This window comes from Panthera leo, chromosome C1, assembly GCF_018350215.1.
Source record: "Panthera leo isolate Ple1 chromosome C1, P.leo_Ple1_pat1.1, whole genome shotgun sequence".
Taxonomy (NCBI): domain Eukaryota; kingdom Metazoa; phylum Chordata; class Mammalia; order Carnivora; family Felidae; genus Panthera; species Panthera leo.
Window position 1 is genome coordinate 96,297,262 of NC_056686.1, and position 19,816 is coordinate 96,317,077.

The 19,816-nt window shown below is 42.0% G+C and overlaps 1 protein-coding gene across 4 annotated transcripts in view; it reads left to right on the forward strand.

Moving 5' to 3' along the window:
- The first annotated feature begins 12,830 nt into the window (after positions 1–12,830).
- MAGI3 (membrane associated guanylate kinase, WW and PDZ domain containing 3) overlaps positions 12,831–19,816 on the forward strand; it is a 245,679-nt gene continuing 238,693 nt past the window's right edge. For 3 of the 4 annotated variants that reach the window (XM_042953476.1, XM_042953480.1, XM_042953478.1), the window contains exon 1: positions 12,831–13,229. In XM_042953476.1, coding sequence (XP_042809410.1) covers positions 12,914–13,229 — 316 coding nt within the window. In that variant the 5' untranslated portion in view covers positions 12,831–12,913. Of the gene's footprint in view, positions 13,230–14,378; positions 14,419–19,816 lie in introns of those variants that run through there. The other variant, XM_042953477.1, reaches the window with a different exon arrangement.

Genomic DNA, 19,816 nt, shown 5'->3' on the forward strand with positions numbered 1-19,816 from the left:
ACACACACACACACACACACACACACACACACACACACTGGAATGTTACTCAGCCATGAAAAAGAATAAAATCTTGCCATTTTCAATGATGTGGATGGAGCTAGAGTGTATTATGCTAAGGGAAATAAGTCCGAGAAAGACAAATATCATATGATTTCACTTACATGTGGAATTGAAGACACAAAACAAATGCTCATGGGGAAAGAAAAAGAGAAGCAAACCAAGAAACAGACTCTGAACTATAGAGAACAAACTGAGGGTTCCCAGAAGGGAGGGGGTGAGGGCTGGGTTAAATAGGTAATGGGGGTTTAGGAGTGCACTTGTGGTGAACACAGGATGATGTATGGAAGTGCTGAATCATTATATTGTACACCTGAACTAATATTGCACTGTATGGTAACTAACTGGAATTTAAATAGAAACTTAAATTTGTAAGAGAAAATACACTTATAGCAGTTTACTGTATTTATCAAAATAAATCTGCATACAAGTGAATCTGCACAGTTGAAACCTGTATTGTTTGAGGCTCAAATGTACTTGGTAAAAATAATAATTCATAGTGCAAAGGGGTATTTAGTAGGAAGCAATTTCCCCTTTCAGTCTTCTAGTCACAATGCCCAGAGACAACTACAGCCACTAATTTCTTGGAGATTCTCCAGAGAACATAGCCACATATACGTGTTTGCAAATATCCACCACATCCCCTTCTTAAATCCAAATAAAAGCAAACACATCTGTACTTAAAAAAATCTACCTTGGGGTGCTTGGGTGGCTCAGTCAGTTGAGTGTTTGACTGCAGCTCGGGTCATGATCTGCCAGTTCATGAGTTTGAGCCCCGTGTCAGGCTCTGTGCTGATAGCTCAGAGCCTGGAGCCTGCTTCACATTCTGTGTGTGTGTCTCCCTCTCTGCCTCTCTGCCTCTTCCCCTCTCATGCTCTGTCTCTCTCTTTTTCAAAAATAAATAAAACATTAAAAAAATTATTTTTAAATATCTATCTTAAGGATCTTCCCACATCAGCATACAAAGCTCTACCTCCTCCTGCACAGTATTCTGTTGAATGTATACATCATAATTCATTTAACCAGCCTCTATTCTAGGTATCTTCTCCAACATGCATCTGCAATATACTTGCTAGTACAGGAAGTCTGAAATTTCCTAATAGAGTAACTGCATTGAAAATTAAAAATTTTTGATGCTGGCCTATTACTCACCATGAGGTATACCAATTTTAAAAAATTTTTTAAAAATGTTTGTTCATTTTTGAGAGACAGAGAGAGAGAGAGAGAGAGAGAACAAGCAGGGGACAGGCAGAGAGAGAGGGAGACACCGAATTTGAAGCAGGCTCCAGGCTCTGAACTGTCAGCACAGAGCCTGACGTAGGGCTCAAACTCACAAGCCATGAGATCATGACCTGAGCTAAAGTTGGCTGCTTAACCAACTGAACCACGCAGGCACCCAAAAAGTTTGTTTATTTTGAGAGTGAGTCCGTGCATGGGGTGGGGGAGGGGTAGAGAGAGAGGGAAAGAGAGAATCCCAAGCAGGCTCCCTGCTATCAGTGCAGAACCTCACATGGGGCTCGATCCCACAAACCATGAGTTTATGACCTGAGCCCAAATCAAGAGTTTGATGTTTAACTAACTGAGCCACCCAGGCACCCTTATCCTATTGGTGTCTTGATAAGAAAAGCCTTCCTCCTCCAATATTATAGAACAATTTTACCATTTTTATTCTAGTACTATTTGGATATTTTTATGTTTAAATATTTGATCATCTGAAATTTGTTGTCAAGTAAGGAATATCACAGGCATCAAGAATCAAATATTTTCAGATGGCCAGTCATTTGTTCTCTAACCATTTATTGAATAATCTATCATTTCCTCATTGATAGAAAGTGTTCATTTTTAAAAACTTATTTATTGATATGTAACTTAGTAAAGTGTATAATATTTTTTTAATATGAAATTTATCATCAAGTTGGTTTTCATACAACACCCAGTGCTCATCCCAACAGGTGCCCTCCTCAATGCCTATCACCCACCCTCCCTCCATCCAACCCCCCATCAACCTCAGTTTATTCTCAGTTTTTAAGAGTCTCTTATGCTTTGGCTCTCTCCCTCTCTAACTTTTTTTTTTTTTTCCTTCCCCTCCCCCATGGTCTTCTGTTAAGTTTCTCAGGATCCACATAAATGTGAAAACATATGGTATCTGTCTTTCTCTGTATGTCTTATTTCACTTAGAATAACACTCTCCAGTTCCATCCATGTTGCTACAAAAGGCCATGTTTCATTCTTTCTCATTGCCAAGTAGTATTCCATTGTGTATATAAACCACAATTTCTTTATCCATCCATCAGTTGATGGACATTTAGGCTCTTTCCATAATTTGGCTATTGTTGAAAGTGCTGCATAAACATTGGGGTACAAGTGCTCCTATGCATCAGCACTCCTGTATCCCTTGGGTAAATTCCTAGCAGTGCTATTGCTGGGTCATAAAGTATATAATCTTAAGTATACAGCTAGATTGATTTCTACATATGTTGACACCCTTTAAAGCACTACCCATATTAAGATACAGAACATTGCCAGGACCTCAGAAGGTCTTCTGTGTTGTCTTCAGTCAATGCTCTCTCAAAGGTAATCATAATTCTGACTTTAATTACCATATATTAGTTTGACCTATTATTGAAATTTGTATCAGTGGCATCTGTTAATACACATTTTTTGTCTAGCTTCTTTTGCTTCAAATTATGGCTGTGACATTCATCCATTTTGCTGTGTGCAGGTTAGTTTTATTCTTACATTACTGTGTAGTATTCTAAGAATATCCAAGACTTACGTAGCCATTCTAATCTTAATGGACATTTGGGTTGTTTCCAGTTTGGGGCTATTCTGAATAATTCTTGTATAGACTTTTTGGAGGACATAGGTACTCATTTCTGTTGGGTATATACCCAGGAGTAGAATCGACGGATCCTAGTGTATGCATTTACTAACTTAGTAGAAACAGTCAGTTTACCAAAGTGGTTGAACCAATTTACATTCTCATTGGCAGTGTGTGAGAATGTCCACAAGTCTACATGTTTTTGCTAATACTTAAGAGGGTCAGTCTTTTCATCTTAATCATTCTGATGCAGTTGTAATAGAGACCGCAATTTCTTAATTGGAATGTTTTGACATTTTGTTTCACTGTGAAAATGTCTTAAGATGATCACCATGGCAAAGGAAAGGAGGCTAGATATGGAGTAAGAATATCTGAGTTCAAGTGTTGACTCCCACCTATTGTGGAGAAACGTGTGGGGACTAGAGTAACCTTTCTGACTCACTAGTATATTGGGCATATGACGATAGCTGCCTCATAGGATTATGACAAAAATTGAACTATTTTAAAATTATCATGAAGATTAAATTATCTAGTAAAGTTAATATATCTGAAAGAACTTTGAAGGGAAAGCACTTGAACAGACCAGTCTTTATCGAGATCCTACTATAAGCTGGGTGTTATTCTAGGCACCAGGGGTAAATTAGTGAACAAAGCAAAGATTTCTGTCCTCCTGGGACTTACATTCAAAGGCAGAGACGGACAAAAAAATAATATACTGTATAATTATTATGTCTATAAGCAAGGGATAAATGCTGTGGACCAAGGATAGCAAAGATAGAACAGAGTAAGGAGGTTTAGGAGTTGAGGGGATGTTGCATTTTTAAAAAAAAATTTTTTTAACATTTTATTTATTTTTGAGACAGAGAGAGACATAGCATGAATGGGGGAGGGGCAGAGAGAGAGGGAGACACAGAATCGGAAGCAGGCTCCAGACTCTGAGCCATCAGCCCAGAGCCCGACGCGGGGCTCGAACTCACGGACCGCGAGATCGTCACCTGAGCTGAAGTCGGACGCTTAACCGACTGAGCCACCCAGGTGCCCCTGCATTTTTAGATAAGAAGGTAAACTAGAGTGCACTGAGAAGTGACATTGGAGCCAATGTCAAATGGAGGTGAGAGCATGAGCCACACAGATATCTGGTGGAAGAGAGCATTCTAGGCAGGGGGAGAGCTGAGGCAAGAGCATGTCTGGCATGTTGAGAGAATTGCAAGAAGGCCAGTGCAGCTGGAGTGGAGTCAAGTGGGCAGGTAGGGGGCACCGGGAAGAGATCATAGAGGTAACTAGATGATGGTGGGCCAGCTGGTCATTGTAGGAACAATGGCTTTTACTGAGTAAAACAGGGATACAACTGGTACTGAGCAAGGAGTGACATGATCCGATTTATTTTTTAAAGGATCACTGTGCATGTGTCTTACCAGCTCTGCTGCTATAACGAAATACACGATAACGCTAGACTGGTGGCTTAAATAACAGACATTAATGTTCTCTTGGTTCTAGGAGCTAGAAGTCTGAGATCCGGGTGCCAGCATGGTCGGGTTTTGGTGAGGGTTCTCTTCTCTCTTCCTGGCTTGCAGGCTGTCTCCTTCTTGCTGTGGGGAAGCAAAGGGGAGATCTCTCTTCTCAAGAGGCCATCAATCATATTGAAGTAGGACGGGGCTCACACTTGTGACCTTACTTAACCTTAATTCCCTCCTTTATAGGTTCTATATCCATATACGGATGGGGGGGTAGGGTATCAACATACAAATTTGGGGTGGGGGGGGATACAATTGAATCCACAGTAGTTTGCAATTTGAAAGTTTTAATCTCCACATTCTCAAACACCACCAAGTTGAAAAGATTTCCTTGAAAAATTAACCACATCATGATTTGTATTCATGGTTCTGAAGGTTTGTTGTTGCTGTAACCATTTACTCTCTTTGTCCTATTTATGCCTATCAAACTGAATGGACAGGATTCATTTATGTTTATTTCCTTGCAATATAACTGTCACATAACATTAGTTGCAGGTGTACAACATGATTTGATATTTACATGTATTGCAAAATGATCACCACAATAAGTAAGTATAGTTAACATCCAGCACCACACACAGTTACAATCTTCTTTCCTTGTGATGAAAACTTTCAGGAGGTGTTATATGTTTAAATGTGCCAAGATTAACTTTAGGTTCTAAAGCACAGAAGCACCTCCTCGGAACCCTTTTTATCTAGAATGTTGCCCTGCTTCTGCAATAAAATCCAGCTCCTTCTCTCCTTCACTCGAAATCCAACAAGGTCACTCTCCATTTTTGAATGGAAAATACAGACTTTATTTAGATATCCCTGTTAAGGATAAGCAAAGTCCACAGCACCCAGACTTTGAATGGGGTGTGTTTATTTTAAGCTTATGTGGTGTGTTTCCAATCATTTTTACTGTGAAATTTGCGAGTGTGCGTTTGGAAACACTTCACCTAAGTTTAGCCAAGTAAATGAGCATTTTCCTTCTGTTGAAGAAAGGCAGTTTCACATCATGCTTTCTTTGTGTTGGAATCCATGAAAGGACTGTTTATTTGCTTCCAGTCTGCAATGAGAAGACCCAGGGGCTTGAAGTTTTCTAGCTGGTCAATGAAACTAACGATTTTATACGGTAGTAAAACTCTTTTAAAACAAAGTTTGTGAGTTCCTTTATTAGTCAAGAAACAAATTCTACTTCTTATAACAACACATCCTGTAGATTAAAAGAACAGTACATCGTTTCACAAACTTCAAGGTCAGCATATACTTTGAGTGGATGTTACTTTAAGAGTTCAAAGAAAAACCTTGAAATTAGCATTCCACCTCTCTGGGCATGCTATTCAATAAATACCAATAAATACGACAAAAGAAAGAACCTGTATACATCTAAACTTAATTAAGTATTTTCCCCACTTTTTATTTTGTAAGTTCCTCCCTCTTATCTTCCTGTGAAGGGACATTTCAACAACGCAATTACATTCCACACAGCTTCTTATTAAATACAATTGTAACATATTGCTTTAACTATGATCAGCCTAGGAAATTAAAACTATAACTTCTGATTTCCACAGTACATTCGATAAATTTTCATCTTCGTTGTTTCTACCCTGGTCCATGCCATCAGGTTTTCTCAGTGGGCTCCTGTACCAGATTTCTGTCTGGCTTCTCAAATTCTATCGTCACCCTCCTCCTTCTCTATGGAGCAATCCGAACTATCCATCTAAAATGTAAATCAGATTCTGCCACTCCTCTCCTAAAAACTTCACATCGCCTCAGGTCTCACTGTTGGCCTGGAATGTTCAGGTCTCCAGTTGTCACTTGGCTCCCTCTTCCTTGTCAGTCAAGTCTCAGCTAAACTGTCACCTTCTCAAGCAGACTTTCTCCACAACTTCTGATGTAGCCTGTGTCTTCTCCTAAATAGCCATTATTTGATTCTGATTCATCTTCTATTTTAATTACAGTACCATTACTACTGGAAGTTATCTTGATCACTTACTTGCTTTGGGTTTACTGTTGACGGGGTTCAAGATGTGATACCCTAAAATATGGCAGCTTGGCATACTGAATAGCTTAAACTGAAGCAGTTTGAGAAAATAGGAGAAGCAGGCAGGTCTCTCTGACCTTCTCCCTGCCCTTCTTCTCTGAAGTGGGTCATAAGACCTTCATAGGAGAGGTGCCCTCTCCAGACCTGGAGGAAAAAAAGGAGCCTCTGTATATCCAAGATGGAGGGATAGAATCTGAGCAAACAGGCTTTGCTAAGTTTCCCGGGTTTACTACTCTCAGCTCATATTCTTTGCCCTATCACATCTTTCCCTGACTTTCTTTCTTTCTTTCTTTTTTTTTTAACGTTTATTTATTTTTAATTTTTTTTTTTTTTTAACGTTTATTTATTTTTGAGACAGAGAGAGACAGAGCATGAACGGGGGAGGGTCAGAGAGAGGGAGACACAGAATCCGAAACAGGCTCCAGGCTGTCAGCACAGAGCCCGACGCGGGGCTCGAACTCACGGACCGTGAGATCGTGACCTGAGCCGAAGTCGGCCGCTCAACCGACTGAGCCACCCAGGTGCCCCTAACGTTTATTTATTTTTGAGACAGAGACAGAGCATGAACAGGGGAGGGGCAGAGAGAGAGGGAGACACAGAATCTGAAGCAGGCTCCAGGCTCTGAGCTGTCAGCACAGAGCCCGACGCGGGGCTCGAACTCACGGACCATGAGATCATGACCTGAGCCGAAGTCGGACGCTTAACCGACCAAGCCACCCAGGCGCCCCTCTTTCCCTGACTTTCAATTCTTCATGAATAGCCTCAAAACCACTGAGGTTTAATCATTTATTCTGATCTTTATTTCCTTACAGAGTCTCCTGTGTCACATCAAACTTGTATTAAATAAATTTGTATGCTTTTCTTCTGTTAACGTGTCTTTGTTAGATGGAGTTTCAGACCCAGCCAGAGACCCTAACAGGGTAGAAGAAAACCTCTTCCTCCCCTACACTGTCATCTTCCCCAGGAAACAAGCGACCTTGTAGGTTTCTTCATTGCTGTAAACCAACACCTAAAAAACAATGCCTGTTTATAATGGGTACTTTGTTTTTTTGAATGAATGTGTGCTAACTATACTAAAGAACAGAGTACGCAGACCAATGAGGAATACACAAATGAATCAGAGAGACCCTGCTCTCAAGAATCTTGGGGTCTACTGGGAAAGAAAACAGAAATAACATGCTATTAGTTCTGGAGAAGCAAGAGCTGACATCCAGCTGTAGGAAACCAAAGCTGGCCTTGAGTAGGAGATTGTATTTTAGCTGAAAGCTGAAAGATAGGTATTTTGGTATTTTCTATTTTATTCAATGTTCTCTTTGTCCTGCTTTGTTAGACGAACTTGACATCTGACTGCTTAACTAACCCCTCTTTCAAAGCATGTTGGCACTGCCCTTGGGTTTGAATGTTCCTATTGTTCTGTGAGTTTGCACTGGATTCATTTGGTCATTTGCAGGTAAGTGCACCCATGGGCAAAAATGCACATTAATGCATGAAACGTAGTAAGTAATACATATTTCAGACAATAAATTAGTTTGTTTAACTGAAATAAAATCTTCCATGTTACTGCTTTTGTAATTGAGCATATTTTAGCATTAGCATACAAATTAGCCCATAGACCTAGGCAAATAAAAATGCTAATAAAATGTAAAGATACAATAGAACATTAATACTGAATTTGGTTAGGCTGTTAATGTTAGACTACATTACATATATCCTTTCCATAATACAGTAAATATGGACATTTTCTAAGCCAGTGAAAGATTTTGTTGATCAGAATTTTTAAAATTCAAGATAATTTTTACTATCATCTGTGGGAAGAAAAACAGGATGAATGTTCTTATATTCTGCATGGAAGGCAAATATTTGTTTTATCCGCGTACTCCACTTCTCCCTCACCCTCTGCCACCAGGATACTTGAGAATGGCTTCATCTAAATAATGACTTGACTTACGATTACTAGAGATTCAAGTTTTCATGAAAGAAACAAGTGAGCGTACAAAAATAAATGAAACCGAACATTTCTCCCTATACTTGCCTTGCTTTGGCACAAAGCCAGGCACAAGTCCATGGACACTGTTCACATGGACGCCGATGTGAGTGATGGCCCTGAAACTGTAGGCACACGAACTGTGCCACCATATGAGACACCTCTGATTGTACAAGGGAGAAAGTAAGCGTGGGTCATTTCAGAAAAATTGGGAATTTATACCTGCCATCCTGAAATTTTCTAAGCAGAAGGGTCTATTTAATTCTCATTAAGAACACTCTGCACGATAGTATTCAACGAAACAAATTCCCCACCTTGTCCGAAAAAAACGTATCTTTGAAGCAAATCAGTACAGTCTATTTGTGGAGGACACTGTGGATTGTTTACCTAAATGCCGATCTTCCCCCCTTCATATTTGTTAAGAGATGCTCCCCCCACCCCTGAGTTTTGTTAAGATACTGTGCAGGCATGCAGTTTCTAAGATGCTGGCTGTCTTCTTGGGTGTTCCATTACTCTTTGCACCGTTGGTTTAGGAAAGGGCATTTGGACAATGTCGCCCAGTGAGCTGAAGGGAAAGTCTTCCTGGGAGCCTTTAGGGAGAGGTTTCCTTGGTCCCCAAAAAATAAAGAAATGGGGAAAGGAGAAACCCATGTCCCTCTTTTCAGTTTTTAGCATTGTGATACTTGTGTTACTTGGTGCCTCTCCAGCCATCTTGGGACCTAACGCATGGGGTATGCATCTTGAAATGTATCTGTGTTTATCTTATGGATGGTTAGAAGTAGCTCAAAGAAACCTTGGAGATTATCAAATTCAACTGTATCCTTTATTTTCTGTTAAGCCGGTTTCCATATTACTTGGCTTATTAATATTCCCCATGGAAATCATAACTATTAGGCCAACTGTTAGGTTTTGGAAACAGTAATGAACATAGGTACAATTTGATTATTTGGTTAGGTGCCATTTTACAGAGAGACGCTTGGAACGTGACTCTTTCAAATGTGTGGTAATTTCCAAAGTAGTATCCTACCAGAATGAATTCATTGGAGTGGGCAGCTTACTTCTAGAATATTTAAAAAGCAGAAGCTAGGCTTACTAAGATGGGTGAATTTAATACTTAAAAAATTCCAGAGGTGACGAACAATGCTCTTAGCCTTGTCACAAATATAACTATTTAGCTATGAATGTTGGCTTTTATGCTAGACCATATGTTAAGTGCTTCCTTGACTCAAACAGCTCCATTCAGTTCTCACAACCACTCAGGTGAGCACCGTTATCATACCCCTTTCCTGGATGAGGAAATGGAGTTTAGGGAAGGTTAAATAGTTGAATAGCTTACTTGAGATCACAGAGCCAGGAAGTAGAAACACTGGGATTTGCAGTCTGACTCTAGACCTCAAGCTCCTAACATTGCAGTTTTCTGCCCAAGAGGCAAGATAATTTATTATCGATTGAGGAATGTGTCAGGCACCATTGGGTGCCTACTTGATACCTATTCTTTCTCCTCTGTTTGGGGTGACTTATGATCAATTTAATGAACTGTGGCAATCCCATTTTCTTTTTGCCACTGATCTATGGTAGGCATGTGACCATTTTCTAGCCAATAAGAGAGATTCCAGTGGGTGGGGGTGGGGGCAGGTAGTCTGGGAAGGAGTTTTCTCCTTCATAAAAATGGGAACAGCACTGCTTTTCCTTCCCTTCCAGCTCATACAATGACCTCTGAGGGTGTGCCATCTGGAGCTGTGGCAGCCACATTGCAATCAAGAGGTGACAAGCCCGGAGATAGAAGCCAAAAAGCATATAGTGGTAGAGACCAGGCACAAAAAGAACTTGGGTCCTTAGTGACATGATTGTGCTGCTGAACTAATGCTAAGACTATTTAACCTCTGAACCTTGTGTTGAAGATATAATAAATGACCTCATACGTCAAGCTGTTAGTCAGATACTTTGTTTCTGGCCAATAGTATCCTAATGGACACAGTCTGGGCAGGAAAAGACGTTTTCTTGGAGGTGATGTGAAAGCAGATGATGTGGAGATTATCAAGATTTCATCCAGGGATCTGTTACTGTAGGTAATGATTCAGAAAAAAATACTCCAGCTTTGTCTCAGATCTGGATAAATCTGAGCAATCCACATATCTGTGCTGGATATTTTCCCCCTTTTCTCTACAGATGCATGGTTTCCTCTTTGTGTGAGATGGACTGCATCAAAGGACTTTTTTGCCCTCAGGCTTCTGGGCTTCTGGTTGCATTTGGCCACTGGGATGTACCAGCAGGAGACTGGGAGAGAGAGGTGAGTGAGCTATAAATCCCCCAGCTTCCTCTTTGGGTTTTTACTTAGGCTCACTGCATCCCTTGACTGAAGGTCACAGGCTCCTGTCTGGCTGCCCTTTTTGTGCTGAATTTTGGTTCCTTCCCCTTGCTTCTACAGATCTATCAGCTTGCAGTCCCAGGGTTCCACACTTCCCTGTGGCTCCCCACACCCTGCCTACCCTTTGTAAAGAACCATTTGTTTCCTGCTAGGCTCTGACCGATACAATGGTGTGAACAAAATCACTGCAGTTGTTGAAACTTCGTCTAGTCTATCTGACACGTGAGATTCTGTGGAGTTATTCATAGTGTAAATAAGGGCTTTCCTCAACCATTAAAGGGAGATAGGAGACTACATAGTGTGGAGCCACATTGAAAAAGTAAAAGTATCCTAGCTCAGAGAAAACTCTCTACTTTGATGAAAAAAAAATTAAAGAAGGCTACCTGGAAGAGATGTTATTTGGGCTGAGGATGAAAAGGATTTCTAAAAGACAAAACGAGTGGGGAGAGTGTAAGGCAAGTGAGGGAAGAGAGAAAGCTCAAGAGTTCTTGAAAAATTAGCGCTGGAGAGGACCTAAGATGTTCTTTATTTAATGTTAGTTCTCCTTCCACCTCCTTACAGATGAATAAACTTGACGCTGAGATTTGGCCAGGGTCAAACAGCAAGGAAATAGCATGCAGGACTCCAATGCAACGCTGTTAGTTCTAATCCCACTTTCTACCTCCACATCACCCTACTTCATCTCGGGCAATCTTTGTCATTAGCCTATGACCTCCTTGAGAGCAGGGCCTGTTTTCTTCATCCTTGCACCCCAGTACCTAGCATAATTTCTGACATAAAGTCAACATCACCAGCTACAAACAGTAAGCACCCACCTTCTGTGAGGCACTATGCAGATGTTTTACATGCGCCTCATGTAATCTTCACAATAATTTGGAGTGGTATAATTGTCTCCACTTTTCAGCCAAAGATGCAGCGGCTCAGAGAGGGTGTCTAATTTGCCCGATGCCACACAGCAGTGTCTAGGACTCTATTTTACTTTCCATCATGGGCGTCCAATAAGATTTGTTGAATGAGTGAATGAACGAACAAGAAACATCCACTGAGCGCAAGTGATCGGTTGTGACCACCCTGGAGCCCCCGCCACTTCGGGCAGCGGACTCTGCTCTCTGTCTCTCCAGTAAAGTACACCCTCTCTTGGAAGTGCTCCCGAGCTCCACCCCCAACTCCGCCCCGCTCTCCAGCCACGCCTCCACCTCGGAGTTCTTTCCGCTCTTCCCAACCGAGTTTTCGCTTGGCACCAGCCGACGCACGGAGAGGGCCTCTCTCGGCCCTGCGATGTGTTGCGGGTTCCATCCCCCTGCCCCTCCCTTCGCCCTCCCTCACTCTCCAAACTTCTTTTTTCCACCCTCTTCAAACTTCACTCATCCGAGTGCCCGCCTCCTTCACTCCCACTAACCAATCGGTGGTCCTCGCTCTCGCCGAGGGTCCGCCCCCTGCCCGCTGGGGGCCAATCCCCGGCGAGGGAGTCGAGGGCCGGGGCTCGTTCCCAAGCGCCCGGCCTGTGACGGCAGCGCGCCGGGCGCCGCGCGGCAGAGGGGGGCGGGGCTCTGGATGAGGGATGGGCGAGGGCGGGGGGAAGGGAAGAGGGAGGCGGAGGAGGTTGCGGCGGGTTTGAAAGCGGCAGTTTCCTGGCAGCTTGGGCAGGCGTTGGTCTCCGCGCTCCAGCTCCGCAGCGGCCACGATCGATCCTGCGACGGGTCTACGCGCGCTTCTGCGCGCCCCCGACGGATTTTTCCCGTTCCGGCTCTTCCCCCTTCACCTCCCCGCCCCCCTGCTCCTGCCTTTCCCGCCGCTCCGCCGCGGAGCCCGGGGGCCAGCCGGCGGCCGTGACCCCGCCCGAAACCCCTCTGGAGCCGCCCGGGGACAGTTCCCCTCTCCTTTCTTCAGCCTCGCCCGGGGTGGCCCTCGCGCAGCCCGGCAGCTCCGGGGAGCGCAGCCGGGAGGGGCGTCCAAGGGGCGTCTCGGGGCTGGGAGCAGCCCGGCCCCAGCGGGCTGCGGTCGGGGGGGTGGGGGCGCCGGAGCGGCGAGGCCCCCTCGCCGGGCTGCACGGGCCGCCGGGCCCCCAGGCTGAGAGGGGGCCGGAGCGGCGCCCCCGCCGCCCGCGCGGGGTCTCCCCCATGGTGCAGCGGGGTTCGGGATGTCGAAGACGCTGAAGAAGAAGAAGCACTGGCTCAGCAAGGTGCAGGAGTGCGCGGTGTCCTGGGCCGGGCCCCCGGGCGACTTGGGCGCGGAGATCCGGGGCGGCGCGGAGCGCGGCGAGTTCCCCTACCTGGGGCGGCTCCGGGAGGAGCCCGGCGGGGGCACCTGCTGCGTCGTCTCGGGCAAGGCGCCCAGCCCCGGGGATGTGCTGCTGGAGGTGAACGGGACGCCTGTCAGCGGGCTCACCAACCGGGACACCCTGGCTGTCATCCGCCACTTCCGAGAGCCCATCCGTCTCAAGACTGTGAAGCCAGGTACGCCGGCCCTGCCTTTTCTGTTGCGGGGTCTAGGGGGGAAGTCGGGGTGGGCGTCCTGGGAGCGGCAGCCACTCCCCACCGCTTATCGCCCTGGGGAATCTTAGACTCCGTGGTTGCTCCGGACTCGCTGGCGAGGGGGAGGGGCGGCGATGGTGATTCCCGTTTTGCCGATGGGAAAACTGAGCTCTGGCTTGGCCAGGCTGCTCTGCAAGCTGTCATAGATTTGCAACCAGAAGCAATTTGGGTTTTCTAAACCTGTAGCCCCGTCTCCTACCGAGAGTTTTTGACTAGAGGGGAAACCAGCCTTTTCCGTTCTCCTTTGTGAAGAAGGTCCTCCTGATTGTAGCATGTTCTTTGGAACAGTCTTACGCGTTTTCTAATAGGGAAAGAGGCTTTCTACTACTGAGGCACTTGGTGCCGGCGTTACTACCTAGTGTACCTAGGAGGGCTCAGCTGCTTCAGTGTTTCTTCTGCACTAGCAACACCTTGGAGCTGACAGCCTAACTCACTCGGTCCAGGTGGTTTCAGGTGTCTGGGTATCGATGCAGTACAGAATGTGGTATGTGGCCCAGCAGTGTGTTCTTGCGGGGAGCTGTTGAATAGTCTGGGTTTCTAAAGAAGACCTAGGCGCCTCTTTCGAGTCACATCTCTTGTAAATCTTTGATTTTACACCGATTTTGTTGACGTGGTGGGTGAGATGGACCCCTGTTGCCCTGGTGTGTTTCATGCGAGTAAAATCTGCTGCCAAGCACATTACGTTTAGGTTTCAAAGCATTGATCAGACTGCGTACAGTGAAACCCGATAGGATGCAATAGTCCTTCTGTATTTGTTATTCACGGCATTGTTCCTTTCGGCATTGGTTAGAACGTGGTTCTGTTTTCTGAGATGCTTGCGGGAGAGAGAGAATTATGATCACAACGTTGTTAGAAATCAAACTAGTTTTGCTGAGCGTGCCCCACTGAATATATAGTGCATCAGAATATAATGGGCTGTTTAATTGTGACTTGGGCTAGAGGAATCAGTCCATCCCTTGACTGCAAAATGCTAGAAAATTCGGGAGAAATTTTTAACATGTTCTCTCCCTCTCCCATTGTTTTTTCTTTCTCAGCAGCTCACTTTGGAAATCTCTCTTTCATAGTCCTGGGGCTTAATGGGAGCTGATGATTTGTGGTGCAGTAGACGTATGTGAGTATTGTGGGTGTATACACACATACACACACACACACTCACAAGTCCCTGTAATCTTAAATGAAGATTTTCTTCGTGTGATCTACCTCATCATGTTCATTTAAAGCTTATGGTTTATGTAAGGTTTTCTTTTTTATTGTTAATTTGAATAACTTTGGCAGACTTGAAACATCTTCTGTATAGTTTTGCAAATTCAGAAATTCTTAACTCAAACTTTTAGTCATACGTCAAAAGGGGAGGGAAGGTTTTGGGGGCTGTAATGGCTGTAATCTAGGGAGTCGAGCACTGTCTGTAATATGCAAAATACTATATAACACATATTTACTAATCTAGATGTCATTTAGTTCAAATCCCATGAGTCAGGGAATAATGAGAACATCTGCATCATTGCCTTGTGTTTTGTTTTGATTAGTTGGGGCACGAATGAGAGTATAACTGTTATTTTCAAAAATAGTTTAAGATTTAATGGGAGGAAGTTGATGTATCCTCAAATTACTGTGATTCTTTTGTAGACTGGGAGTATTGGTTTGGTCTGCATGCTATATATTTTCTCAACGTTTATATCAAATTTGAGAAAACAAATCAGAATTTAGAGTGTATTCAGTAATACGGATTAGCTGTGTTGGATGAACATCATATGCCCCAGAGCGTAGTTGACAGTTTTACAGTAATAAAATTCTGCCCTCTTGACAACCTCAGGCACTGTCCTACTTCAAATGTTTGGCCAAAAAAGGGGAATAATTTATATTCATGGGTTGAGCATATTTTCTGATCATTAATTATAAAGGTTCTGAACACTACATTTATTTTTTTAAAGATCTGCTCTGCTTCAGTAATTTCTAAAGGATACCACTGTGTGTCATCTGAGTTATTCTTGTTTCTAAGCAAGTTGTAATTTAAAGATTTTAATTTCTCCAAGAATAGTATCCTTAGGTTTCCAATGGGCTCATGTTAAGCATTAGATTAAATGGTTTTCTTGAATGGCTATGCTAAAACAACATTTGTCATAAATAGCAAGATTTTTGCAGGTTAAGTACAAGATTTCAAAATTAAATTAATTAAAGAGCCAAAAGAGGTAATTCCTAGAACCTGGGGTGTGATTAAAACCAGAATAAATACCATCTCCAATGGAGACAAAAATTTTATATTGTTAGGATTAAATTTGAAAAGTATGAAAATACGAAGTGAGGACATTTAAGAAGGACCTTGCTCTGCACGTTTTTTTTTTCCCCATTTTATTTAAACTCTGAGAGAGAAATGGATTTTCCAATTTAATAAGGAATTGTAAAGTGTACTTAGCACTGTCTCTTGTCTTACAGAACTGTATTCATAACATACCATTTAGAAAGTAGCACAGTACAAGAATAAACTTAACCATTTTTGTGAGATGTAATATTGGTGGGGGATGATCTCACGTTCATTGTCTTCTGACAAAGTCCATGGCAAAAGGATGTGTATGGATCCTTCCGTGTGTGTGTGTGTGTGTGTGTGTGTGTGTGTGTGTGTGTGTCTACTACATGCTAAGGGGAGCCCAGCCAAAGCCAGCACCAACACCCGGGTGACTTGAGGTTCTTTCTAGCAGTGACCGTCTTTAGCTTTGATTTGGGGCTTACTTTTTTTTTACTTGCAAATTCCATTAAAGATTATAATAAAATAAACTCTTTAAATATGCTTCCTAATCCTAGGCATTTCTTGAAAGAATTAGGGAATTTCTTATTGGAATCTTACTCGTATTTAGTATTCACATAGTTCTTAGTGGTGAGTACGTTTCTGCTTCTAAGATAGTCTTTAGTTTCACCCATTCCTTGGCCCAGCTGGTCACCTGTTTCTTAATTACAGCCCTGTCTTTTTTTTTTTTTCTTTTTTCCTCTGCAAAGAGAGAAGTTTTCACTTGAATTTGAACTTTGTAGTTTCACAGTAGTAAAGGAAGTTGAACTTTAGACCTATGATGAAATTGTTTCATGATCTAGTCCTGTAAGCAGGATTAGTTTCTTTGAATTTATTTCAGAGCATATTTTTAAGCAATTTCTATTCTGATTAACGATAGAAGTAGTTAATTTGGTTCTCAATTTCTCCAGACTGTGAATGTACAGATTTTGTGGAATATTCACTTCTTCATATACATTTAAACACCTATTTCAGTGGTTGCGGATTATGTGGCTTTTATTTCAGAGATTAAGGATTGATGTAATAAGTACATGAAATCCTTGTCTACTGCATTATTATGCACACTCTGCTTTCAACTACCTTATGTCTGTTACTGTATCTAGAGAAGAAAATCATGAGGATCAATGTTATTGTTTAAACAAACACTAATTTGAAACATCTTGTTTAATGCCAGTTAATCACAGGTAAAAGTCTTTGCCATTGACTCTTTGAGTGTCTGATTTATAGGGGAATTTTGTTAAAATGAGCACATTCCTAGAAATACATTCCCCATTGGTGGGGACACACTACTAGAAGCTTTTAAGTAAGGATGTGTGTGCTATGCCAGTCATCAATCACCCTACCTCCCTTTCTTTTCACTTTTGGATCTTTTTGGTTTTTTGGTTTAGAGGGGATTTTGGGCTTGTGAGTTTTGTTTGGGTGGTTGTCCTATTTGAAGAAGGGGAGAGTGAGAGAAGTTTAATTGCTAGCCTCCTAGGTTTCCAATACAAAAAAAAAATTTTTTTAACAACAGAAACTAGGGAACATAGCATTAAAATTTTGATAAACCTTAAATTGGAAACTTTCCTGTTTTCTCAAATTTTGGTAGCAATTTTTTTGGGTCTAAAATTGGTCACAAGTAATTGAAGTAACTTCAGGTTCTGGACTCTTCATTGACACCTTTGATTCATGTGAATAATGGGCTTTTGCCACAGGCGCAGAAGAAACACTTAATATTTGGCCCCTTTCAGTTTTCAGATCATTTTTATTTCATTCAGCTTAATGCTAAAACTGATTTTTGTGGAACGGAACTGTGTTCCTGGGGAATAGAAATTGTTTTTCCTCTGAGATCCTGGGATGTGTTTTATAAAACCTCTTAATATAAGAGACAAATTTCAGTGTGTGTGTGTGTGTGTGTGTGTGTGTGTGTGTGTGTGTGTGTGTCCTGGTCTTTAATTTATGTAAGTTGATGATAAATCTGCATTTGCTCTAGTATCTGACTTACAAAGTCAGTGCATACCCTTCTCAGGTGAATAGTTTCATATAATATCTTTACTATATAACCCCTAAGTGCTTTATAAATTTTGTGAGCGCTTAGGGGTTTGGGGAGTATGTTGTAGGAGAATTTCATTTTTATGAGCCACTTCAGTATTTGGTACCAATTTCAAACTCTGCCAGTTTCCACGTCAATTTTCAGTTGTTTGTAATTTGATAAAGGATACGTGTTTTGGAATGGAAGACTAGAATGGTGACTCCTTTAATTAATTAGTCAGTTTTGGCTCTCTTCTGAACTTTCAAGCAATAATTTCCTTGTAATACTGCATTTTGGCATAGAGGGGAAAAAATGCCCTTTATTTAAAACTGCTCCTGAGGGTAAAGTTTTCAGTGGCTCGGCGGCTAGTGTTGTGAGAGACGTGTTTGTGGGGAAGAGTTGCTCTTTTTTTCCTTGAACAAATACTATTCAGAATGTTTCCCTGGAAAGGTGCTTATTTTACTTTATAAAGAGAAAACAAAAGATCAATTACTGGCACACATTCATTCCCTCAACAGACATTACCCCACGTGAACCAGGGCTGGTGATATAAAAATATGAAATATAAAAGTGAATCAGAAATGGCCTCTGTCTTCCGAGAAGCTCACACTTTTATGGGAGCTTAAGATTTCACTGGTAAGGACTCTCTGTAGTAAGGGTTTTCCCTTTTCCACTTTTCCCCTAGTACCTAAATAAAACTCTTTAGCTAAGTTTGAGTATGAATTTTGGTGGAAGCTACACTAATGGGTTGCCAAGCACACTTCTAAAAAGTGGTGCGGGTTTATATGTTAGAATTTGGGCTCTCAAGTCATTCCAAAAAGAGGGAAATAAAATATAGACGCAATTACCTTTCGAAAAGCCCTTAGTTAAATTGCTTCCAAAATATACTGTATCTATGTTTTATTTACAGCATATTTTATACATTGTATTGTGCCATTTGTAGGATAGGTACTATATGTCTTGTTTCCACTTACACTGAAACCAGTTGCTGTGTTTTGGTTGAGCACCAGATGAAATAGTTTGCTCGCATTCAAGAGTTGTTTTGTTGTGTTGTGTTTCTTTTTTTTTTTTTTTTTTAACGTTTATTTATTTTTGAGACAGAGAGAGACAGAGCATGAACAGGGGAGGGGCAGAGAGAGAGGGAGACACAGAATTGGAAGCAGGTTCCAGGCTCATCAGCCCAGAGCCTGACGCGGGGCTCGAACTCACAGACTGTGAGATCATGACCTGAGCTGAAGTCGGACGCTTAACTGACTGAGCCACCCAGGCGCCCCTGTTGTGTTGTGTTTCTTTAAATAAAACCTATTTCTGGCACGCCTGGGTGGCTCAGTTGGTTAAGCATCTGACTTCAGCTCAGGTCATGCATGATCTCACAGTTTGTGAGTTCTAGCCCGCATATGGTTCTGTGCTGACAGCTCAGAGCCTGGAGCCTGCTTCGGATTCTGTCTCCCTCTCTCTCTTCTCTTCCTCTGCTCATGCTCTGCCTTTGTCTCTCTCTCCTTCAAAAATAAATAAACAGTAAAAAAAAAAATTAAAAATAACAACACCTATTTCTTAATTTTAAGAAATTATCCCCATCTGGGTGTGCATAGTGAATTTGTAGGAGTTAAATGTGTACATGTTAAATGTGAAAGAACATTTCCTTTTTGTGGCTTGTTAGGGTCTTTGCCACCTGCTCTTATTTTCTGCCTTTGCTACCTGGGGAGAGAATTGTAAAGAATTTTGAACTTGCCCTGGCTTTGAAAGATGGATATATTTTCGTTGAGTGCAATTAGTATCCTTTTAGTAGTATGTAAGAAGCAGAAGAGAAAAACATGGGGCAAGAATATTCAATACAGATAGGTCTACAGTATAGTCTATCTCAATAGTGTGCGAGTATGTGTATAAAACCTTACTTTGTATAAATGCACAAAAACGGCATTATAGAATAATTGGAAAATGGAGAATCATACTAATTGTTTAAGTATGTAGGTAGTTCTAATATGAATCTTCTTATAAGGTGTTTTTTTTTTTTTAATTGGAGCTTGAAATGTTTTTCTTGTAGAATAATGTTGGTAAAGTGCTTAATGCTATTTCTACCTTCAGCCTTATTCAACTCATAATGTAATGAGTATTTTTATTTAACCCATAATGTAGCTGAAATATTACCAGTAGTACTGTGCTTTATGGTAATAGGCTTTCTTGTGTTACCTTGGAAGCCTAGCCGATTTTATAGGA